Source organism: Buceros rhinoceros, unplaced genomic scaffold (assembly GCF_000710305.1).
Source record: "Buceros rhinoceros silvestris isolate BGI_N320 unplaced genomic scaffold, ASM71030v1 scaffold8745, whole genome shotgun sequence".
Classification (NCBI taxonomy): Eukaryota; Metazoa; Chordata; class Aves; order Bucerotiformes; family Bucerotidae; genus Buceros; species Buceros rhinoceros.
The window spans coordinates 103,895-129,982 of record NW_010413415.1 but is presented as its reverse complement, the minus strand read 5'-3'; the positions used below and the strand labels follow the sequence as shown (position 1 = coordinate 129,982).

Here is a 26,088-nt window from a genome sequence, read left to right as displayed (position 1 = left end):
GAAGGCAAGGCACCACTTCAGCAGTTTTCGCTGCTTGTCTTCGCTTCTTTGCCATGAGACTGTGCTCTCACTTCCCAGCTCTCTTCTTGTTTCATCATTTCTCTTCTATGATTATTTTTTTTTTTTTTTTGCTTCAAAGGCTGTATCTTGGATCTATTAAATCAATAGCAAAAGTTGATTTCTATAAAGTTGATTTCTAGGTTTCACACTGTCTTTATTTAATAACAGAGGGAATATTATCCAGAATCACATAAGCCCATTGAATATGAAAATCAATGGGACTTAGATTCCTAAGCCATTTAAGTCTGTTTAAACATGGTACCCACAGTTTATACAGGCTATGAAAGAAATACTTTGTTAAATGCCCAGAAGGAATTTCCAAAGTATTTTGAGCAGACTAGTACCTCCGAGAGGAGGAATCTTAGACTCTGCAATTAAAATATCTCAAAATAGATGACGAGCTTGAATCTAACCCAAACGCATCTCCAGCGCTGGAGTGGGAATAGATGCCCTCCAAACATACCGTTGTAGTTAATTTGCATGGCCAAAAGGAGGGAGCGGGACCAGGTGGAAATCCAGCTAACAGCAGGACTGTTTCCATTTTGCCTCACTTTCTAACTCGCGTTTCTAGGTCCCAGCGCTTGTCAGACAAGACAGCACTGAAGTGAGGTTGCATAAATCTTAATAAACCTCTCACTAGTTTTGGCCTCATCTTCCCGTTTTGGGCTCAGAAGTTCTGGATGCAGAACGCCGGTGTACTGCCAATGCAGAAAAGGTGGGAGGAAGGTCTTGAAAAGCTTTAATTGAGACAGTAATTAAAAGCTGTTTGGGAACAGCGAGAGGCTGGAGCTAGGATGTCACAGTGTCTTTTGATTCCAGTGACTACTGAGGTTCGTAAAAGCATCTGGCCTGAAAACTGAGAGGAAGAGAGGATACAGAGACGAGATTTCCCAAACTGACAAAAGGGAAAGCCCTGCCTTTGAGCAACACCAGCCACTGTGAATACATCAGCCAAATACTCTGACTCTGCCCTGAATCTTGAGTCAACCTCGAAATTAAATTAAATTCTTGAAATTAAAACTTCATACAGATTTGTGCCCTGCAACTGTCTCTCTAAGATCATGACTTCTGACACAGCACTGTTCCAGACACAGTTCAACAGTAACAGCTCTTTTAAACCCACTGGAAGAGTGAACTAATTCTTTACTAAATAGTAGCAGAGAGTTAAAGCAAAACAACTGCAGAAAAGTTTGATTTTCACCTTTAAACTACACATGCCTGCAAGGATCAGAACAAACGCTAACTCCACAGCTTTCACAAGAGAGCACATACCCACGTGTGTGGTTTGAGCTTCCCCTTCAGAGTTACCCCACGGAACTCACAAGCACAACTTCTGCAAGTGAAAGAAAGCCCCCAGATCTACAAAGGCACTACATGTCTTCAGGAAGGCTCTCAACATCTGCAGCAAAGTTCGAAACCTCTGGATCTCAGGCTTTTAGCAATTTCTAGATCTAGAAAGCAACAGCCATCTTCAGACAGTGCTAGGTCTAGAAACACCCTTTTAAAATGTCCTCTTTTCTTTGTTCCTTCAAACCAAATCCAGAAAGATTGAAGGGAATACCATGTTATAAATCCTTCTGGTTGGATGGGAGTATACAAAAATCATTCAATAATGAAATTAGTTCCTTAGACTACGCTACTGATACCAAGTTTCTACCATTTGACCTCTTCTGATTCCTGAAAGTTTTGGCATAGCTTTCTCGAGCCACGCAGCACACGTATAGTTCATGGTAGTAACAGCAAAAAACATGTTGGTTTTGTTGCCAGTATTAGTACGACTAAAATATAACTCTGAAAAAATAGAAATATAACTGGCAAGAAAAGTAGAAGAGAAAAGAAATCCATATGGATGGAAGACCTAACGGGTTTTACATCATATCACGGCTTTCCCCAGTTCTCACCAGAGACAGCTACGCGCTGCTCAGTTCCCCGTTTCACTTTGAGCGCTTGATTGAATGGCTACTGAGTGATGTTCAGACATTTGTGGTTTTTCTGCAATGTGACCTACATTGCTAAACTTCATAAATTTATCCTCCAAGGCAGTGTATCATTTTGCATGCTATACCCATCCCAAAGGAACAGAGCAGCAGGAGATGAGGCCCAGTTTGTAAAGGCTGAATGTCCTTCAGACATTTTTAGCTAATTTGTTTGTAAATGTGAGTGTTATTGTCAGAGTAACATACTGCATGAAGCGGTGCTCTCTGTCATCCTGTTTGCATCTCTCCGTGGCCTGAACTTCCTAAGGCACGACTATAAACGCAGCCCCTGAATGGCACCTACAAATGGATACCACCAATTTCTGTCCTGACATTTGCATTTTTTTTCCTGCACTGACACAGTGTTTTCCCATTTTTTTTTCCCCTTGGCAGGAACGAGGGTAGAAAAGATGCTGAAGCAAACACAGTATCATGAAGGGGAGAAATCAGGCGACCTCAGCTGTCATTGCCCAGGCTCCCGCTCCCGCCGTGTTACTTTCTGGGGTTGTCACAGCTGCCTTTCGTTTGACTTCAGCAGCTTGTAAGCCTAACTCAGGGCAAACAGGCCTAACAATAATACTGGAGATACCGTAATACTTCCAAAGCAACACTTCTTGGTACTAAAACCTTTCCAGTCTTTGTTTCTAAGCAGCTTTGAGACCCGAGAAGCACCCAGACAACACGGGAACAACACCCGCTAGAGTTCCCTCCATGCTAGAGTCCTGCCCTTTGTAAGCTGTTATTATTACGGTGTTGTTCTGACAGGATTTGTAGACTTTCAGGTTCCCCTTAGCAGCTGGAGCAATTTGCAGGCCAGCAGCATCGCGGCGCTGGCTTTTTTGACCGCCCTTCCACCGGTTCTTGTGGGACAGTGCTTTCAGTCACGCAGCCGTACCCCCACTTTCTTCTACAGCTTTCAAATGCAGCAGTTTGCCGCTGGGTAGAATTTCGATGACCTGATGAGAGAATTAAATGCCTATATCTCTTTTTTCACTTACACTGCTTCTGTATTTATTTCTGTAAGCTTTCTCCTGATCTGTGCTGTCGTACAGACAGACTCGAAGTCCAAAGACCAGTCCTCACTCCTCTAAGATGTAGGACCATCTTCCTCTGACCTAGTCAGTGCAATGTCTATCCCAGCAGTACAAGACGTCTCTGCAGGACAGACACCTCTGCCGGCTGCTGGCCTCAAATCTGCCCTGCACACAGACTCCAGACGTGTGCCAGCCCATTTGGTCTCTCTCCCTGTAATGCTGTGCACCATTTCCAAACGCCCAAACCAGAAGGCACTTGGCAGCCTGAAAGGCTTGGAGTAGAGACAGCAAAGACAGCTCTACACAAGGCTCAGTTATTATTGTTACTCCCTTTATTACACACAAAACCTGGTACATCTATGGGGGGGTCCTTCAGCCCGTAGGTGTGTGAAGGGTTGGCTGATGAGAGAAAGAGAGCAACATAACACAGTACCAGCCTTGACAACCTTGAAAAAAATGGCTAATGTAGGAGTTGCCTCAATCAAAGCAAATATTTCCTAAATCACAGGCAGGCCTTGTTGTTAGTGGATGTGGATGAATAACGGGATTAAAAGGCAAGGAGAGGCACTGCACAACCTTGAAAAAAATGGCTAATGTAGGAGTCGCCTCAATCAAAGCAAGTATTTCCTAAATCACGGGCAGGCCTTGTTATTAGTGGATGTGGATGAATAAAAAAGGCAAGAGCTGATGAGAGAAAGAGAGCAACATAACACAGTACCAGCCTTGACAACCTTGAAAAAAATGGCTAATGTAGGAGTTGCCTCAATCAAAGCAAATATTTCCTAAATCACAGGCAGGCCTTGTTGTTAGTGGATGTGGATGAATAACGGGATTAAAAGGCAAGGAGAGGCACTGCCTGCTCAGCCTGCCTCTGCATGCTCCTGTGCACCCGAGAGCACCTACACTCCGGGCTGAGCTGCTACCTTCAGCCAGCCATCCAGTTCTTACAGAAGTTTCTTCCTCGCCATTTCTCATTAGAAACAAATGATTAAAAAACGACTTTAAATCTGGTTCTGTACAGCAAAAAGTAAGAGAAAAGTTGTGAGCAGAGGTCTGTCAGGTCACCTTCACTTCACCATCAAGTGTCTAACAGTCCCTGCCTCAACAACCAAAGAAAAGGACGCCATTGCTGGAAGAGTTGATTAAAATGTACATAGTCTTTTACTCAGTGGTAATGCATTATTTACGGCAGTTAATTGAAATAAATTGCTGTTTTGCAGGTGACCAATACCAAAAGAGTGCTGGGGCTTTCAGGAAGAAATGGCAGTGTGACTTCTTGCACGCTATCTTGCTTCTATGACTAATATTTAAAATTCGGTGATAGAATAATTTGATTAGAATATAAATTAGCTGTGATGAAACCACCCTGTTTTCTGTTTGATATTCTAAAAACCGCATCATACACCTACAAGTTTGATTCATGAGCTCTCTCAGATTTTTTTCCTCCTGCGATCCTAATCCTATGAGCCTCTTTACTCTCCGCTCCTGTTCAAGAGAGGCTGCTTAACCTCTCCTCTGCTCCTGGGAAAAGATTATTTCATCTTCTACCTGAAGATCCTTTTTTAAAAAGGCTTTCAGCTTTTTGTGTCAAAGTACGGACACTAGTGACTGCATGTTCCTGCATTAGGTATTGTGGCTGGAATTATTTTTTATAGGCTTATGGTTTCCAAAGTCTAACAATTTATTGGGAGGAAGGGTGGGGTTCATTTTTGAAAAGGTTTGAGCATATCTCGGTAAAGGCTCTGTCCACTCCCTGTTTTGGTCTATTTTTCCAAAGCACATACATTCTCCTGGGACACAGTTGCTCCTTACTACACACTCAGCACTCACCCCTTTCAGTTAAGCTGGGAGAAGCTCCAGCTCTACTCAAGTCAGTGGCAAAACAGTTCCTGGTTTGGCTGAGGCTACAAGTTCCAATTTAGTTGGCTTCTCCGGTACTCCAGCAAAGCCAGAGAAGAAAGAACACGAAATTAAGCAGCAGAGCAAAAAGAACAAGAGAATGAGACAACTTTATTCTGGGAAAAACTCCCCTTTTTTCTGGGCTCCCTCATGCAGCAAAAATTAGCAATTTTCTAAAGAAGCAAAAAGCCCTGAAAGTCCTTTCTAAGGCAAGACCACAAACAAAATTAAAGAGCCTATAAATTGTTATTTCTGCTTTGTGTGCTTTCTGTTCAGCTATTTAACAAAACACATAAAACATGTTTCTGCAAAGCACTGAAAAACACCGTTCAGAGATTTGGAATATTTATGATGCATTAATTACACATGACTAGAACAGTGTATCACAAGCCTCGCACAGGTACAGGAGCGAAAGGAAATCAAGAGCAGGGGTAGTTTCACAGAACTTTGCTACAGTCAAAACAAAGTTGTTCCTTTTTGATGGCACACAGCTCTCTAACCATTAGAATATTATGCATCTAGCATTAAAAAAAGGCAAGTAGAAAGTGGTTTGTGCTTTCCTCTTCTACAAGAATGCAGTATGTACTGTGGGGGATGTAGAGAAACACCTAAAAGGACAGTGCGTCTTCCTCTGACCTGCAATGCTAATTAATTAATTAATTGGCTCCATGTAATCCTGCAGCTGCTTTGTGATATCCTGCTCTCAACCTGACTTAAAAGTTCTTCAGCTTAGAACCAACTTGGTTTTCATGTTGCCAGTCGCTCCCCCTGTTTCTCACCTGTACATCAGACCATATTTTTATCTCTCACGTTTTCTTTCCTTCCTCTGAACGTACCCAGCAAAAGTTCTGTTCAGGCTGTGCTTGCTCCGATGAGCAGACCCTCATCACGGCTTTCAAGTGAGGTCACCATGTCCTGGGATCTTTTTGTTCTGCTCAAAAGGCTTCCACAAGGCCACTGAAGCATATTATGCCTGTGCAGATGCTGGTGGGGAGCGCCTGCAGCACTTGTGACTGCGGGAGCAACGTCAGCGTTTGCATTTGTGAGATATAGAATACATTTTCAACAAGTCTGCTCACCTTTACTCCCACTTCCCAGCATTCTGTCCCTCACTGCACTATTTCAAGTAGGGCATCAACAGTCTTACCTACTGCCCCCTCCCCTCTCCTCCATCATCCAAAGCAGCCTGTCCAGGACCTGACATTCTTGCCACGTGTGGGTCGCCTTTAAACCCTGCTCTAGAAATCTGCCTTTTGATTTGACCGATGCAAGCAAATTGCTTATGTAAGTAACACTGCCATATTTTTATAAGGGAGCAAAACATTTTGCAGTGTCACTGAAGTTTATGCGAAGCAACACAATATAGATGGTTCTCTCACGTGGAGAACTGCTGAACAAAGGCTGATGAAGTGCAAATGTCAAGAAAAAGTCTTCAACCAGACCTTTCACTTCGGAGCACAGCAGTGACAGTTATTAACACCATCAATCAGGCTGGAGCTATTACTATGGCACAGACTCATGCCTAGTAGGACTGACATCAGCACGAGAACAAGGCCATGGTAACAGGCTAAGAGAAAGCTCTCGGGATTCGTTTTCTGTTGCCTTGCAAATGTTTGGTCTCTGTATTTGCAACGACTGTGCTTGAGATTGGTTTAAATGGTTCCCCAACACTAACTGCTACCACTTGCACAGATATAAATGACTTGAGGTTTAGAGTGGTGGAGATTCAGCCCACATACTTCCCATGGGAGGAGAGATACCGATGCAACTGCAAGGTGGTAGAAATATCTGCTAATTCTCTCCTCAGCTTTCACCCCAGCAATGGAGGCAGAAGAGCGGCGAAGCTTATCGCTCAAGCTGAGCTGAAGTGTTTTTCCTTTCACACAAAACCTCCCACAATGTCAATATAACTTCTATGAACGCTGCATCTAATGAAGCCTGGTTTCCTAAGGACTTCCGTCTCACGGCTGACTGACTTGGGAGTTTAATAAGATCCAAGCACCAAACGAAGCTTTTCCTGTGAATGGGGCATTTATTAGATCCTGAGTGGAATCTCTGGAGCTTAATAAAAGAACGAACATGCTGCAATATTTCCTTTTGAAAGGGCACTTTAGGTCTCTCTCTTCTAACTGGATTAATATTTTTTATGGGATGTGTAGGAATTTAATTGCTGTGAAGGCTAGTGTTCCTCTACAAATCTGTCTGAAGTTGGCGCAGGATTTTTATTTATTGTGAGAAAAATAACAATGACAGACAGACAGACATACCCACACAATATGCTCTCATTTGCTACCAATTACCAGGCTAAAAAAATATCTGTATACCCTGGGGATGCAGCAAACACTAAGGGAGTGTGTGCATTTGAGAGAAAGGGCAACCTAGAGATGCCTCTGATCTAGACCGGGATCAAGACCAAATTAACCGGGCAGTGAAACAGAATGATGACCCCTCTCTTTCCCCTCTATCACTCTCCTTCCTGGGCTCCTCCCTTAGTGCTCCTGTTGCGGCTTTTGGCCCCGGGGGCCCGCCGCACTCTTTCCCCTCTATCACTCTCCTTCCTGGGCTCCTCCCTTAGTGCTCCTGTTGCGGCTTGTGGCCAGGAGGCCCTGCCGCAGGTCCCGCTGCAGGATGGTCTCCCCAGCTAGCCCACTGCTAGGTCAAGTTTGGAAAGCACTTAGCAGTGCTGCAATCCAAGAAGCCAGCAGGAGTATTTCAGAGCAAGGCTTATGTCCCTGATTTAAGTACTTGCAATAGACTTCCCATGCAAAGGGTATGGGGAAGGTAGGAGATGTAGTGGGTAATTCTGTTCTCCTCAGCTGGGCTCCAATTTGACAGAAAGAGAAATTCAGCAGACTGTACAGCTGTGAGGTCAGCTAGAAACAATCCAACGGGCATCCAGCTCAGATGCAAAAGGAGAAGGTTCAACACGGGTTCATTTTTCATTTAATTAAGCTACAACAAAACTGCTTCCAAAGAACAAATGAAGAATGGGAGCCAGACCAAGAAGGAGACAAGGTCCGAGCAGCAGGAGCACTCATCTGAAAAGTCCAGCATTCAGATTCCGGGAGCTGTACATCAGTGAGGTGAGTATTAAAAATCACTGAAGCAATGAAGATCAACACCACCTTTCGATATTCTCAAAAAACGTTTTGCCTTTAAAATTCAGCTCTTGTTCAGGTTCTAGTATTCAGGGTTTCACAGGCAGCTTTTTCAAAAATACGACCAGCTCTATCGAAATGAAAGATACTGGAACAACTGGTTTTAAAAACCTGCTCAAATCCTGGCACCAGTGGTGAGTGAGGAGTATATACACATATATATTCATAAACTGAGGAGACATTTTCTTTGGATTTGCTCCTTATTAACTAACTGAAGAACACTAAAGTCATCTGTGCTGAGAGGAAAAGCCATCCAAGTATTGCACACGCTGAAATTGCTCTGACAAGGCTGGCATACCATACAAACACCTCAACCGAATGTCCTTTTCCTTCTACATTCAGATTAACATCTTCACCGTGAAGTATGAGATCGAAGTAATTAGCCAGAGCTTGGTGGTTTGTTTGCAACCACATATAATCTTTTCAGGCCCAGCTGTCCTGCCCTCTGCCCGTTCTGAATGCAGAATACCACACTTCAGAATGAGAAGGTGGTGAATAACAATCACAATGATTAATAAGGCTTCCATCAAAACTGATATTGGAATAAATGATTAAACCCTTTCATAATCAGCTCATTTATTAAAGCGAACACCTTAAAGTGAAAGCTTGTCATTTACGGTAGTTTTTGCAACGGGCAGTTACTCCATGTGTTTACTTCAAGAGAACGTTTTTGTACTTTGGTAAATCAAGAAATATTGATTTTGAGCAAGACGTTGATTTTATTGTCAGAACAGATTTAGCTTTGAGAATTGATTTTATTAACCTCTTTCATAAGCCACTCTAAACACGCAATTTGTGAGCAACCCACATTCTCTTGATGTAAATGCCATTTGTAATTCAGCCAAAAAACAATTTCGGTGGAGATGGGCCAAATTCATTTTTGTTTCATGTTTATGCCGTTCTGGAATAAACGCAGCAGTCTTGCAAGGATATACAATTGTTTCTGACAAAGGGGAAATATCATTCCCTTATTTTCATTGATATATTTTCAGATTAACAGGCTTGACTTCAAGGGGATGTGATTATTTCACAGGGTTTTCTGGTTCTCAGCAACAATTTTGGAAGAAGACTATTGAGCAAATTTGATACAGTCTTTTTCAGAACATGTATTCTTGGCATTTAGTTCGTGCCTACGTTTTACTGCATATGTGGAAAACCTCACCAGTACAGATTTTGTGAAAGATTTTGTAAGTAGATTCACTTAAACCCTCACAAAACAAATCCTCCGAAACAGAAATGCTTCCAAAAGCTCTCTGTGCATCTGTACTTCCACGTGACTTCACCTGCCAGTGACGGAAGATTACACAGCATTAATGCCCTTCGAAAGAGGGGATGCCGCTTGTCAGGGACACTGTAATATGCCATCATTTGTTACGTCCTTTAGGATATTTACTGGCACGTATTCACCATTTACCTCAGATTATCTCAGTCTATGTGGTAAGAGCGTATCTTGAGTACTCAGAATGCTGAAACATTTGGAAAATTTTGCGACATGTGCAGCAGTAGCTTCCTGGAGGTGCTGTAGCATGGAAGCACCTGGATTGTTCATGGAAAAAATTCCTTTATTTCTCCTTCTGCAAAAAGAAGGCCCTACCCCAGCTGAATGCTGATGTCCTGAGAGCAATATGAAGAAGAATTTCCTCTACGACACGCTTTTTCTTATCTGACATTTTGCAGAAGCCCTTTCTCCATGGTGTTGGAACTGTTGCCTCTCTCTACAACATAGGCTGTAGAGAAAGGTAAACTAAGCCTGTTTCTGGCAAGTAGCCAACCTACCAAAAGGCAGGATTTTAGGGCTATTTAAACCTACTTACAGCTTTTTTTTGCTTTCAGCTTTCAGCTGCTGAAGTTTACCTCTTCAATTTCGTTTTTAAAAAGAATTGAAGACTATCAAAACTCACCATTTCAGATTCAGTGAGGCATTTTGTTCCTGAGAAAAACGAGCAAAAATTTGAACACAAACACACAGCCGCACATTATATGGCCAATAAAGCAATTATTTGTGCAGCCTGAGCTGCAGATCAGAAGGAGAAGGCAGGGAGCAGACGTTGCACCTGGCACCATTCCCTGCAACTCCGAGATCTCTAATCTGGTTATTGATGCCCCAGGCAGTTGTTAGATGTGTCCAAGAAGCAAGCAAACGTGCTTCAAGCAGCTTTAAGTTCCATGAAGCATCGCTCCTGCCAGCTGGTACGTAGCAACGGCGCAGGGAGCGAGGGCCTGCAGCCGGGGAGCACCGCTCGCTCATCACCGGCACGACTGGCTCTCCTGCGGAGAGGTGCCAGAGCAGAAGCCAAGGTGTCCCGAAACTGTACGGTCTTAAGACAGTTACCAGGCTAGTTTAAGCTTGGGTTTAGCACAACTAAGCCATTTGACCCTGTACGGCTTCTACGTGGAATGTCTACTGGATGAGAGAGAATACAAAGCCCTGTCTATCCCAGAACTGCGATGGGGAAGCTGAGGTTCCCCTCCCCACATTGGCAAGTACTGAGGGTGCAGTGACATGTGAGATGGAACACGAACACATTTTTCTGGTTTGACTCTAGTAACAAAATCCTCAACTGCTTCTGTGACAGCAGCATTAGATTCCATCGTTCGCCCCTGTGAAATTTGGTGAGAGCTACTCAAAACACTGCGCCCACGTTCCTCATGTATGTGAACACAAGATCACGGTCACCTTGTATTACTCAAAGTCTGCTTAGAAATGAGGAGCGACTTATCATCGTTACGCAGGGTATTTTAACTGTGATTTTCCAATTGTGAAGGACTGAGGAAAGGGCAGGGAGAAAATGAAATGCAAAATTAACCGGATCCTGGTGATTAGCCTACATGGTCCGTAACATAATCCTACTATGTTAATTGAATGCCCCACGAGTTTTTCAAGTACAGCTTTCCCCCCATTTTGAAGCCGGTTAATTCAAGTATTTATTGGCAAAGGCCAATCCCTCTCCCGTGCTATCTGGAAGTGTGGCTCACTGACTAGTCAAAAGTTCCATCTTAGAGGTCTCTTCCAACCAGATTCTACCATTCTATGATTCTGCGAATGTTTCTTCATGTTTACATCTTTTCTAGTGTAAACTAGAGATGCGATAAGTGTCTTTTACGCTATTTCTTTTACGCTGCTCTTAAAATAAGAACTGAAAAGTACTTTAAGAATCGGAATGCAATAGCTTCAGTACTGCTGTTGTGTACTTAATGCTCCTCCATGATTTCAAACAGACTTAGATGTAAACAGAATGTAAATATTTTCCATTTAGTAGTTTAAGCAAATCAGTCTGAATGCTGGACTAAAGGAAAGCACTCTAAACTTCTGCTAATCCCCTCAGAAGACCTGTCTCAAAGAGGCAAGCAACTTTCTAAAGCAGCATGTATTCTTTCTGTAAGCCCCTCTACACATTCACGTGCCATCTCCTGGAAAAAAATCAAGCGTAGAGTTTTGCATTTATATGGTACACCTTAAAATAGTCATGTGAATGGAAGATCCACTCCATAATGTGCACTCCAGAATTATCTGATTCATCCGGCATACTCTGAGATACACCTCTTGTACAGGAAACTAAGTTGAAACACGTGAAAACCAGGTGCTTACCTGAGTGATGTCCATTCCAGAGTCACAGCTCAGCGGCTGGGTTGACGTGAGGCCATTTGAACCTATTATTGTTGTGATCACACCGTTCTCATCAATTTTCCGAATCATGGTACCATCAACAAAGTAAATAAATCCGTGCTTATCCACAGTGATACCTAGATGAAGCGAAAGGGTAAAACCGAGTGTTAGTACTGACATTATCTAGATTAAAAAGTACGAGCTTAAAATGTTTCCTCTCCTCTTAGACTCCGAAAATCTGCTGATGAAAAAAGTACGACTTTTTTTCCTGCCCATTACTTAGTTGAGACTTATACAAACCTTACATGGAAAGATCATACCAATATATCAGACTGACTGTGACTTACACGAGGAAGAAACAACAGAACAGCAGAGGCTTCTTGCAATGTAATTTTATATACATAGAATTAGGCTCTTCAATAACTTTCCTTCACGTCCATCACAACTGCAACAAGCCTAACTTTTCTAAAAACTTATCTTACAGTTGATTTGTCTTCATTTTCACTTTCTTAATTCTCATGCAGAAGCAAGTTGTTTTTATTATTGTCCTGTCTGAATTCCTGGTGTTCTGAGGGAGGAGGAAGCACCCACAGAAAGCAAGATGACTTTTACTGTGCTATGTGCCACACACAGAAATGGTCCAAATCCGGCTCTGCTTCGCAGGCAGAAGGAATTCCAACATACTGCAGCGCAGCATTGCCCAGGACAACGGTCGTGTACCGCAACCAGCTCACGACAACACTGGACTGCAGCAGGAGCTAGTGCTGGACCCTGAAAGAACTGCAAGGGCTCTGTGAAGGTCAGGGTCCTCTGTCCTCCAGCGGGGAAATGAGGAACGGAGGCTCGCTCTCTCCCACCAGCAGTGTGTGGTACAGCCATGCCGCCACTCGTGCCCACCCTCGTCCTGTCCCAGTCTAACACCGTCTCCTCAGTCCGCCCTGCATTCATTAAGACTTTCCTTTACTGCATGAACAGTAAGATCTTTTTTTCCCTCAAATATTGAAAATATAGCTAGAAAAGCACTTCTATTCATGTTAGGTTTGTGAAATCCTTTCTACCAAAACTGCTCAATTTCTTGCTTTAACTACTTCATAATTTCCCATTTAAAGTTGCATAACTTTGCAATTAGAGCAGCTGCTGTGCACAGCCAAGCTATTTTAATAATGAATTTATGTTCTGCTACACAGAAATGAAAGGCAGAGCACTTGAACAGATGGTTTGGACAGTGGCTTATAAGGTTCTTGATTTTTGTCCCCTGCATTTAGAACAAGCGAAGGCTGAATGTACTCTGAATTTACAAAACGCTTGTCTGCATGCCAGTTTAGGATCTTACACAGCAATTCCACACACCATTAAAAAGGAAAAAAAAAAAAACCCAAACCAAATTTCCTCTCCTCCCAGCCTGATTTCCTTATACGTGATTTAATTTCTTTAAATATGCAGGAGCAACAGGAGCTGGGTGTAAGGGGGAGGAAGCAGACTAGGGGCAGGACCAGGTAGCCCTCATGGGGAACATCGCCCACGGTGCTGGGAGAATGGGGGACAGTCTCCCCAGGCCTCTAAATAAACCTGGCAGTTGGAGATGCTGGGGGATTGAGTTTCAGTTACACACACATTTGAGTGTAATACGCTTCCTCTTTCAGTGTTAACACCCAGCAGCAGAGTCCCAAGACGAACTGCCCAGGACCACTTCTTTCCTAACAAACAGCAGGAAAATGCTCACACGAGTTTTTCTACCGTGCCCAGGATGTTAGCAAGGGCTCGACTCTCGTCTCTGCTAGAGCAGGCTGACCTCCTTCGCCAGAGGGTTTCCATCCCTTACTCCAGCTGAGAGGAAGGCACAGAGTGAGGTGTGAAGGCCTTGCAGGGGAATAGGTTTCAGGTACTCTCTGCCATCATGTTCCTCACCACCCAGCTCCTGTCCAGAGGTGCCTCTTCACCACAGATGATGTTTAGGCACCTTGCAAAGGTCAGAGGGTATCATCACAAAAAAGTACCTGAAGGCAATAGCAGTTAACTTTAGGGTCCAGCTTCCTACCAGCACCGCACCAGTAGCTGAAATTATTCTTTAAACTGTCAGTTCAGTGCACTCGTCTGGCTGTGAAGTGCTATTAGAAGAGGGGTGTTCACCATCCTGTCTCCTTCTCCATCCAGCACAAAATAGTCCACAGACTGCTGAAGTGCTGCAGGGTACGGCATTAGGCTACACCACTTCATGATGTGAAACGGCCGATCACTGACGTGTCCAGCTCTCCAGGACAGTTGTCACCTGGGGCACTGAAATCACCTGGGGGGGATGGATGGGCCGGCTGGGGGGAATCTGGGACCTTATAAAAATGCTGAAGTCAGAGCAGGCTGACTCGCTGCTGCCCTGTGAGCACACAGCTACTGGCTCCCTCGGAGGATCTTCACTCTCTAATTAGACAGTAACGGTGCTTTTGCTAAGTACAGAGCAACTGGCAAGCTCACAGCTGCTGTTTGCTTCTGAGAAGCCCAATTATAAACCCAAAAGGCTGAAGGCTTGAAGGTGAGCTGAGGTAAAGTGTGTATCTGAGAAGAAAAAGGGGTTGTTTAGGTGCTGGGAGGTGACCTGTGTGTTCTAGTTTTTGGGAAGGGTGGCACCTCTGTCTGTCCCTCATACAAGATAAAGAGACTTTGCACCAAAGAGACTTGAGTGCCACCATTGGGATGCCTGCAGGGCTGGAGCTGAGGGCCAGCTCCTTCAGAAACAAAGGCTGGGAGCAAGCTGCAAAATCTCTTTTGATGTAACTGAGCTGCTAAAACTCCAACTGAAGCAAAAAGAAACCCAGCCTGGTTATTAATGACTGTATAAACAATTAACACATACATCTGATGAGGTTTATCCAGATGTTACTCTGAGGGATTGCACGAGGCAGAAGCCAACAGAGCAAACCACACTGAAAGGACTGTACCTTCTGGGATGCATCTAGAGGGCTGCAGAGGTTTTCATGACAATAGTTCCCAAAGGCCTGAGGCACGATCTGCAGTTTAGTTTGTACGTGGATAAATTTCCTCTTCAGAAAATGTGAAGGTCTGTGTTGACTCTGGTGCCACAGTTTGGAGCCACAGAGCAGGTGGAGCTGGGCTCTGAGGCACCTCCTCATTGTCCCACGGGGATGCTCATGGGCTCTGTCCTGCTCTGACCAGCTTTATGCTGTAAAGCTGAAGCATGCTAAGGGACTACAATAAATGAAAAAGCTGCTAGGAAATGGTTCTAGGGCTTTTTCTTCAGGGATGTGTGAAAGTTGAACCAAAAGTCCCTTCAGTCCCAGCCTCCTACTTTCTCGAGAGTCTCTTCAAGACTCCTTTTAAGAAAAAAAAGCCATGCTGGACTGCTGTGGTGGGGAAGCTGTGAGGAGCAAGGACCACAGTGTGACTGTTGCGATGTGCATGCAGCTATGACTGTTGGATCTGTTTTTAACCTTGGTGATACTGCATCGTGGAGCAATACGGGATGGGATCTGATTTGCTTTCCAGTGGTTCACAGGCTCAATGAGGAACCCGATGCGGGTGGGAAGCACACGTGCGGTGTCTCAGTCTGCCTTTGCAGAGGGGTGGTGCTGCATGGTAAGCAAGGAGCTGTGCTTCTCACCTGGGTAGCGCAGCCCTGGATGGGATCCATGCCACCGACTGCACAAGGCCAGGATCTATCACTAGGGCAAGCGCATCTTCTGTTTTACGCAATTTCCCTGGGAACAGATGGCTGTGTCAGCTGCACACCATCCAGTAGACAAAAATCAAAAGTTGTGCTGCAATGAAATAAACCTGTGGTGCTGAATGGACTTCCAACACGATGTAAGAAAATGCAAGATCCCTTAAAGTTAACAGTGCACGTTTGGCTCTCCGGCCGTTGCAGAAAGGCAATCTGTCTGCAAGAGAAGTACATCTGCCCACGTGATGGCATCAACAAGCCCATGCCTTCGGTACAAAAGATTATAATTTCCCGGTACTTCCTAATAAGCCAGTTTCTTCAAGTACCAGTATGTTCAACAACAAACAAATATTTACGACGCTTACTCCCATATTCTAAAGCAACATGACTTTACCTATTTGAAAAAATTACTTATTTAAGTCTTGTTGGCAAATACCCTACACCAGGCATCCACTGGAAAACAAAACACAGATTTGCAGCTTTTGCAGCTAAACTGTCCCAATTTATTCATTGTTAGAGTTGGATTCATTAACGCTCCTGTCACATCTCGCATGATGCTTCACATAATCTGTACTCCAAGAGCTTACTTTTAATCCTTTTCTGACGTGCGGTGTAATGCAGACTCAAATCACACGCAGCACTTCAATTGTGCTTTCATCAACACGGAACTCGGAGAGGAATCAGGCACATGCTGAGTGCAAAGAACTGCACGGGGTGCAAGGAGGAACACTGCTCGCTCCGTGAGTGAGTAAAAAGGTCATTTCAGGCACCTTTTCTTTGCACAGAGAATGAGATGCTGTTAGTATTAGGCTCTCAGTGGCATTCTGTTTTTTTAAGTAACTCTAGCACTAAACCATATGCCCAGCTGATGCTGTCTTAGAGCACAAATGTGACCTACTGCACAAATGACAGACTTGCCTTGCTTGGATATGGGATTCCTCACTAAGCATTGATGTCGGGAGGACAAAATAAACCTGTGGAAGGATTTAGTCTTGTTCTTTGACTCAGGGCTGAGCACAGTCTCTTTCTCTAAGTAACATGCTTGTGCTGAAGGACTGTTTTTAGTCATGTTTAGTCACTGGGATTGTCTTATGTAGGCCTAGATTTTGTACCTGGATGTAAAGCAGTGGCTCTTAGGAACATCCATCTCCAGTAGATTTAAGTGCAGACATCTTGGAACAACACTTACAAGGGTCTTTTAATCAGCACCACTTAAATTCTGTTAACTAACATTAAATACAAACTGCTGCTGGAGCAATCACAAGCGTCATCACCAAGAAAAACTGCAGAAAAAGTTCTGCTCTTTGTAACTGCTTTCTGCAGAAACCAGTACGTAGTAGATGGGCTGGGTACAACCACGATCAGCACAGGCGGCTGACTATAACCTCTCCAGCTGTGTGCTCTCGGCAGTGACTTCGGTCAAAGGCGGATTTCCCTTGACAGATCTGCCTTAGCGCATGTACGTACGGGATTACAAATGCAAATAACACTTTGACAGCAAACTGATCACTTTTGCCTGTAGTTCTCGCAGGTATAAATTCAAAATACACGATGATTATACATATGAACTTTCAGTCTAGAAATTTTGGCATTTCAGTGGAAATGGAGCTCGTAGTGCTAAAAATATGGATTAAAAGCTATGCAGTAAATTTCCCTTTAAGATCTTTTCTTCCCTTTTCTTCCCCACATCATAGCCCACACTTGGATTCTATGAGACTCTTTTTGGGAACCAATCCCTTTTGAACACATCAATAAAGAGCAGCTAGAGCTATCTGTTGCCCACTTCTGGAAATTCTACTTTATACTTTTTGCTCAGCCAAAAACTTCGCAAATGAGCATTTTACATTGAAAACTTCTAATTAAACAGCTGAAGAATTTGTAAAAACATCCAAAACTACTGGTGAGGACTGATAAAAGAGAATGCCACCTTCTGCAGAAAAATGTATTTAGAAGGAACTTGTGATTCTCATAAAACTTTTAATAGGAAGAAGTGAATCAAATTGGTTAATTACCATTTTATGGTTGGTAAAAGGGCAAATTACATGCCATCCATTTCTAAACTTCTAAATGTCTCCGGTGCTTTTAATTAAAGCTGCCATCTAGAAACTACTAAAGCAATTTTATGCAATTAGTTATTTATAGGTTAGCATAATACACCACTCAAAATATGATTCAAGTGATTTGCAGTCTGTTGCCTTGTGATCTTTGTCATCTTTACTTCATTACTGTCTCAGTACTAGCGGCAAAATACTCAGAAGCTCTTTGTCAGCTGAACACAACTTCAGTGCCTGCACTGGAGTGTTCTCCTTAGATGCATTAACAACAGAGTGGGAGCAAACAGCATTTTTAACTACTCACTGTGAATGAAAACGTCCTGCTCCCACTCTGAGACACGATGACTGGGGTCATGCCTGCTGCTGACAAAGGTAGGCAGAAAAGTAACTTATGCACTCAGGTAAGATTGGATGAAATTTAGGAAAACTTGCTGTCCAAGAAGTTCACCTGAAATGTCTACAAGATTGCCAGACTTCTGAAACCATAGGTAGAGGAGACTACTAAAGAAAAAAATAAGGAATACATTTTACTGAATCAAAAATGGCATGAGATCATTTTTTTGCTGGTTATATTGTATACATGACAATGATTCAAGACTGCAAATCACCTTGGCTAGTCTACTTCTTACTTTATGTATTGCTAATAAAACATCCCACCCATTCTCTCTCCCTTTTGAATTGTACGGAAGGGTTGAAAAGGTCTTATGAATTTTTAATAATAGCAAAGATTGCTGAATAAATAGTATTGATCATTACCTGTGACGGGGGGGTCCTGTTTTCACAGTAGGCTGTCTTAGGAATTTGGTGCATGTCCTACTTCTAGCTGAGCAGGAGCAGGCCCTAAATGGGCTACTGTCATTTGACAAAGGTAGAGGTTTAATCCAAGCAGTTTTTTCTTGCAGCTTTATTTACTTTAGAAAGTATTGCTGCAGATGGTGAGCAACAAGACTGATTATTTCAGGAGGTAAGCTACTGGGGTGACCACACTCAAAACCATGATTTTTTAAATAGTCTTTAGTAATTTCAAGCAAAACAAATAAGACTACACTGCAGAACTGATTTTTAATTTAAGCTTTCATGCTGCTAGTTCATGGGCTTGAGTCTGAGTGAAGAAGGTTCTTTGCTACAGCTGTGTGTAAGGTATTTCTATGCATGGGAGTTAGAACTCACTCCCACCTTCTACACGTTCTCGGTGCTTACTTTGAGGTTACTGCATCTCTAGTGAGGTTTCTGCACTGTATTCAAGTACTCAGGGTGCAGTTTTTAATTTCTTGAGGCACTGACTGCACACAGCTTGCACAGACAGTGCGTACGTCTATATTCCAGATCTAGAATCTGGTCTGGAACAGCCAAAGTGCAGATGCTGCAGGCCCTTAGATGCTGAAATCTTTGGATTTAGACTTGTCTTCCAAATGTTGTAAATCACTTTTGATGTTTTGGGATCAGTCACTGGAGGGACTTGCTGTTTGCACACAAGTTACTTAGTCTGCATTTCCACCACTGCTGTCTGGTGTGAGTGAGTCAGTCACCAATACAAGGTAATTGAAATCGGATGTGAATCCAAGACACCTGTCTTAGTGTACTGACCGTGAGAAACTGTAGCTCAGCAAAAACGTGGTAACTTGATTGCCTCATCCTCTCACTGTCTCTGTCAATGAAGCCTGGGAAGTCCAATCTCTTTGCATGTCGAAAGCCCACTGATTTCAGAAGGGCAGGGTAAGTGCTCAGTGCCTTTGATCCAGGCATCGGCTTTGCTGTGCTGAGAACAACTCCCAGGTATTTCTGTTAATTCTAGTGCTTCTCACTGCTCCAACACTCAGTGACTAATCTAGTTAAAATCAGGACTCTAGTTAAAATCAGGACACTATCCCATAATGTTGCCTTATAAATACTAATCCAGATTGTTTAAATGATAGTGTTGGTAACTAGATGTGCCATAAATACTTTTAATCAAAAAACCACCATCGAACAGAATTATCCACCCCAAAATTAAAACCTGTTACTTAGTAAAGTTCAAGTGATTGGAATTCAGTCAATGATTAATATCTTGTGTAGTTACTTCTTCATCTTCAATATCTTCTTGTGTAATAAATGTGCTCAGCTTGTCACAGATCTTATTTTATGTCCCTACCTTGTATCATTTCACATTCAGCTTAAGTACTTGGTCATCTATTACATGACTCATTAGTCTGAAATCTCTACAAAATTAGAGAAAGTTGCAGTAAAAATAATATATTGAAGTTCAAATTTCAACTACATCACCCATGCATGTTTAAAAGCATCTTTCAAAGTCAGCTCCACATACAACAGCGCAAGATTAATGTTCACTAAGCCCCATCTCTAGTCCTTCATACAGACAGGGGAACAGACTGAACAAAGCCAGACGTGTCTGTTACCTGCGGAATGACAGTTCTGGAAAGCAGATCAAATCAAAATTGATTAGTGTGACTGCACCCTGTTCTCCTGTCTGGCATTTAATTCTGGTCACTAGGCAAATGCGGTCTTGCCAAATAAAGATAATGAGAAAAAAAAGTTGATGAAAGCCTTAAATCATTAAACAATAACCTAGGACTCTCCCAAAAGCTGCCTGCAAGGCCACCAAAATGGAAAAAGTGTTATGACTTCAAAAAAGCTAAAACATATTTGAAGCAACTTTTCTTCAGAGAAGTAAATAAGAGTATTTGAATTTTGATGTATTCACATACTTCTGAGGATGTTACCAAACAGGATTAAGTTTCACAAGTGTTACACAGTAGGTATTTCTTATCAATTTTGCAAATGGATAAACTGAGGTGTATAGATAAGCCCTTATTTGGAGTCATGAGCAGCCAGCAGCAAAAATGAGAACACAGCTTTTGAGCTGTAACTAACCGAGGTCCGACGGCCAATAAACTGATTTCTTTCTCAGGCATTACCTTTCTCCCAAGTAAGAGGTAAATTTATTTTTCATTTGTAATGTGAAAAAAAGGAATACTTTGGCCAAAAATAAGAAGGCAAACGGGAAAAAAAAAAGCAAAAAGTTTTTCTGTATCAGCTTAAAAAACATAAAAAATCTTGTCTGGTCATTGAGTAATGCAAGTGATTATATTTAATAATCTCATAGCAATTACTCTGTCTTTATCCGCATTATCAGGTACATGGTTTTGCACTGTAAAAATCTCAGAGGTGAGAAATTAGAAGCAATTCAGTTATTTTTGTGGTCAAATACTACATAACATTGTGTTGCTTTGCGTTCAACTATTTTTAAACATGGCCAAGATGTTGGTGAGTCTGTAGACTCACCAAAATGTTTGGTCATGTTTCCTGCCTTCTAGAAAAAACATTTTTGTGTCCACTGTTTGAATGTTATTGCAGCAGAAATGTGACATCTTCTGACTTGATAGTTATTCCAAGAACAAGTAAAATAAGTGATGCAAAAGAATCTCTAAAACTGTATTTAAGTAAGTGAGATTTTGGGGTTTCTTAATAAATAATAGATCTATGGGTACCAGGCAAGTACTTCCTACTCCTTTCTGAGGTTATTCAACCTCTGACAGTTCTGAAGCAAACCAGGACGTTGTGGCAATGCACCGCTCACTGTCCATTCTGCGCTGCTGCATTTTGCTGGGCCCTGTACAAAAGGGCACGTGGCAGTTCAAAGGTCCTTGAGATCAAAATCCAAAGCACCACAAATTGACAATTCCAAACTGATGTAATTTAGAGGGGATGCATAAATCAAAAGCAGCTCGGAGCCATTACCTGAACTTGCCAATATATGAGCCATTGTCTGCTAACAGTGAATTTTTAAATATTTGCTGGCTGTCCCAGCACTCACGAACTCTAACTCTGATGTTTCTTGATTTCTTTATGAGTAGAGCCTTCTGTTACAGAACCCAGCTCTGCACGGGTATTTTCAAGTAAATAGCATATTACCAATTTTCACCAACATACTTCCCCAATCAGAAAAGAAGATGGAACAACAAACTGTATTATAATTAGATATAATCAGTTGTAATGGGCAATAAAACATCGATCATTTTCCTGCTAAAGGATCTGAAAGCTTGTTTTCTACTATTTTTAGAACTGATTCATTACATTAATTAGCTGCCTGAAAACTAACATTTATTTGTACTTACCTCACACTTACCTTCTATCATTAAAGACATGTTAAAGACACTCTCTAATTACCACGTGTCTCTTACTAAGCCTTAAAGCAGGATTATTTCCTTGTCTTAGAGGTGTTTTCTGTCTGGATATATATTCTAATTTCTCACTGACATACAGCCTTCCTTTATTAGCTCACGAAAAAGAATCAAACCCTTTCCTTAGAGCGAGTCGTTAGGGGGAGGCACACTAAAAGCCCACTCAGGGCTCTGCCACGGGAGCCGCAGAGAACCCTTTGTTCCAGGGATTTCAGTGGGAGTTGAGGGTGATCAGCTGCATTAGAGCACCAAATCCAGAGACTATTATCACAATTCCCCTGCACACTGCCGGGAGATTAATTGTGCCGCTGGTGGGGATTCAAGCCTCCACATGCGTTTTACCTGTGACAATATGAGGATTCACTCCAACGGGAAGGCGGCAGCAAAATGCTTATTTCATGTGTAGTAGGTGAGATGCTCCTATTTTGCAAAATGCATTGAGTAAGGAAGGATGGACTGGAGTTCCCAGAAAACCTGAGTTTGCTGTCTGATTTGAACAGCCCTGCCTTAATGTGTATGAGGAAGCTCCACTAACATTACAAGAATCACCCGAATGCATAAAATCTAAAAACCAGACTTTGCAACCACATTATCTGCTTAAAAGTTAAATATAATTAAATGCCGTCACCTTGCAACCGAAAGGTAATAAAAGAGGAGTGTTGCCACACATGGAGACAGAGGATGCCAGCTGGAGCCTGCTGCTCATGCTACGCCCTCGTAGAGAACTGGTTGTATAAAAAACGTGAGTGAGCTCCATGAAATTATTTGGCTTCCTCAGAGTTGCCTAAATGATCGCCCCAGGCCCATTTTTGCACACCCAGTTGCATCTGAGTTTCTCAACAACGGAAGGAAATGACAAATGACCGACACCAAGTACTGCAGATGTGCTCTTGTCTTACCTCGTGGGCTGTTGAGGGAGGCCTCGGATGCCTTTCCGCCATCTCCACAGTGGCTCTGGTCAAATGGAAGGCACTGATCCCCTGTTCCTGCCACCACATCTACGTTTTTGGCCAGGTCCTTTGTTTCAGTGAGAGATTTTGCTTTGTAGACTTTTCTGGTGTTGGTATCTGACAAGTAAAGTGATTCTGACACTGGATCCACAGCCAAGTAATATTTATGTGCAGGGCTTGTACTGAAAGGGAAGAGAAGAGCAGCAAAGTTAAACTGTTTTTCTTTTTAACCTCTGTTAGCAGCAGCGTAACAATTGTTTCCTACTTATCTGAAGACATCTGTTCAATGATTTGGAGGTAAGAGGCATAAGTGAGACCAGCTTTAACACAGCTCACGCAAGCACCGCTGCTGGGAAGGAAGGAACTAGTACTGGCTGAGGAGCCAGCTACGTGCCAGCGAGCTTAAGCACAGGTGAAGTACTGGTGAAGCACCCTGATGGAGTCTGTCCATCAGTACCAAGCCACCCCGTACAAAGCTAACCTCAGTGCCTTCAGCTTACCTGCAATTATTACTATCAAAAGGAAGGTCATTTTTTCTGTACCTGGTAAGTCCTGGTACTCTTGGCACTGAAAACAAATCTACAAGTTGCGGCAAAGTGAATCAGAGGCTGCTCTCCATGGGCACAAATACCCACTCTTGGTTATTTTTATCTGTTTCTAAAGCTCAGGAAATATGAAGGTGTGAAATATGGTGCCTTAATTCATGCTGACTGTATTGTCAGGAGCAAGGCAGAAGGCCAAGTACTGTCAGTGCAACTAGGCATGAATTAATGCACCATAATTCATGCACCGAGTGCCTTATTGAGATTATAAAATGTTATTTAAAAAAAGATTTACATATGTTAATTAAATGGTGAGAATCATAAATTCTAATTGGAGCACTGGCTGCATCTTCTTAACCAATAAGACTTTCTGTTTCTTTTTCAGTGCAAAGTTAATTTCCAGTTTGAGGAAATTGTCTAAGCACATGGCACAGCATGCCAGTGTCCTGAGCTTGCTGTGTAGTCCTGATTATAAAATAAAATAAAAATGCAGACAGGTGTAGCTTCTCTAAATTACACAGTTGGTTTCTGAAACGGTGGGAGATCGCCACAGGCAGGGTGGTGGCCAAGGCCTGGCAGAGTGTTTAGGTGTTGGGACAGTATTTTTGTCACCATCATGTTTCTCCAGGGGAAGGAGGAGATTTCGGACAGGCGGCTGGGCTGGACACTGACCTGCCTGCACCCCCGGTAACTCTAGATGGGACTCGCCTGTCTGATCTGCAGATAAAAATGGTCAATTTTTTTTTTTTTGAGACTTTTGTTACCATTGGTACAGTTAACTAACACCTAAGTTTGCTGCAACAAAGACAGGAAACAAGTAACACCTCTGCTTCGCCCATTCTGGTTGTGGTGGGTTTGAAACTGCTCGGGGTTCACCTCCCTCTGCAGGGACAGGTGTTAATGTCACCAGGAAAGGAAGAATCTAGATAAAACAGAACTGAAGAACTGGCAAAAACTCAAGGACAGGTATGTAATGGCTGAGATGACACTGACTCGATTTCAGGTTGATGGAGCTTCTTTTAATATGAAGATTTTGCTTGGCTGAGGCAGATATTAAGCTTCATTAATCATCTATTAGACAGTTCCACCTTACTGAGCAATGCTGCTAAACAATGGAGAAATTACTCACCCATATCTTCTATTTCAGCAATCTACTGGGTGCTCCAAATATTGCCAAGAAATGTCTAACAGATGATCAGCTGAAATCCTATTTCCATTTAGAAGTGATAAGACTAATGCTGTACCATGATAAAACTGATAGAGCTTGGGCCTCTTTCTCTCAGCTCTCATTCTCCATCCAAAGAGGGACAGAAAGTACTCAGGATCTCTGAGGACTGGGCCACAAGCTAGACCAGTTAACGCTGACCTTAGACTCAAATATCTATAAAAGACAGAAGGGGGAAATACAAGGAAAGAGACAGTCCCACAGCTGGGGAACAGCTGTGAAACCCAGGGGATGAGAGGACAGTGGTATGATGAAAGGTAAGAGGACAAGCTAAAAGCAATTAATGCTGAATTATGTATCACTAGTATTACAAAAAATGGTTTGAAAACAGAGATGAAGAACCATTTGTGTTCTCTGGAGTAAGCTCAGACTGGCCAGCCAGAAGATGACTTTTTAATAAAATACTTTTGTAGAAAAAGTTGCCAGGATAAGTGCAGACATTAAATAATACTGTTCATCACGGAGAAACTGCAGCGCACCATGTATATATACTCTCCTTACAGACACATTTTCTGTCGTCCTTGTTGTTACATTTAATAGACTGGCTGTTAGAAAATTCTTGATATTTATGCTTAAAGCCTTGTGTACTAAAATGCTTACATTTAAAGAGTACTAGTAAAAAATGGAACAAAATAAAACACTTGCTATAATTGCAGCAGTTTGCAATCATATCTATATCTGAGTTTATTTAAATCAGCCTATTAAAAACTATATTAAGTAAACTAGGATTTACCATGAACCTTTCCAGAACAAGTTATTACTATCCTGTAGTAAAATTTTCCCTCAAAGCCTAGTTTCCATTTTTACCAGTTATTAAACAGCCTCGTTATTTCTTACAAAATCTTGATGACAAGAAAAAACAAATGGGCTAAGTTGTTTTTTGAACAGTTACAGCCTTTGCCGTTGACTGGCCTCCAAACTCTGTCCCTTTTTACACAGTATTTTCTTGGTGCCAGTAAAAAGAACCATTTTTCCTCCGCTCTTTTGGAGACTAGAAGTTGTGTTGAGGAACTGGATTTTGGAGCCTCTTCCTGCTTTGGTTTAATCAAAGTTTAAGCTCATCTCAAAAAACTAGCACTAGTGAGAAGGTATTAAAAACAATTCTACTTTACAAAAGAAACCCCTGAATTTTTAAAACTTGATTCATGTTCTGAAAGTATTAGAGAGTAAATAAGTTCAATTTGCTTCTTTTAACTAGTTTACGAAGATATTGGTCAGTTTAAAGCAAATGGAAACAATCCTTCAGTTAAAAGGTAGAACCCCGTGCTTACCAACTAGGAATTGTCATTTTACTAAGTTTTCATTGTAAAATAAGAGATGTGACATCATCTGTAAGTAGGCTGGCAAATCATCTACAGTATTCAACAGCATTCTCGTGGCTAAAGGGAGTGAATCCAGCCGGGACTCTCACCCCGCAAACACATGCTCGATCCACACGCCGCTTCCTGCCACGCCACGGAGTTACCAGCTTAGGCTGTACCGTGCTGGCTTACGTGTCTCGCTGAAGTACTGAAACACTAAGCAGCTTGTTTCTAAGGACACAGAGTGCCTTGCTATCTCTTTCCAGCACACCACACCATTTCTGCAGCTGGATTGTTGTAACAACTCCCTCGCCGTCTGTCACAAAAGCCTAAGGTTTAGAGAAATCCCTGTTACAATGCCGAAACGCTAACTGGGAAGGGAGGAAGCCACCTGCTTTTGCTTTCGCTGGAGCAGCAAGGACAGCTGT

General features: G+C 42.5%; 1 protein-coding gene across 1 annotated transcript in view; it reads right to left on the bottom strand.

Annotated features, from left to right (window-relative positions):
* LOC104493944 (teneurin-1) overlaps nucleotides 1-26,088 on the bottom strand; it is a gene marked incomplete at its 3' end in the record, with an annotated part of 128,519 nt that overhangs the window by 5,793 nt on the left and 96,638 nt on the right. Inside the window, exons 18-19 of the mRNA XM_010136714.1 lie at nucleotides 22,542-22,774; nucleotides 11,717-11,871 (exon numbers count right to left, since the gene is read on the bottom strand). Of these exons, the coding sequence (XP_010135016.1) occupies nucleotides 11,717-11,871; nucleotides 22,542-22,774 (388 nt within the window). The remainder of the gene's footprint in view (nucleotides 1-11,716; nucleotides 11,872-22,541; nucleotides 22,775-26,088) is intronic.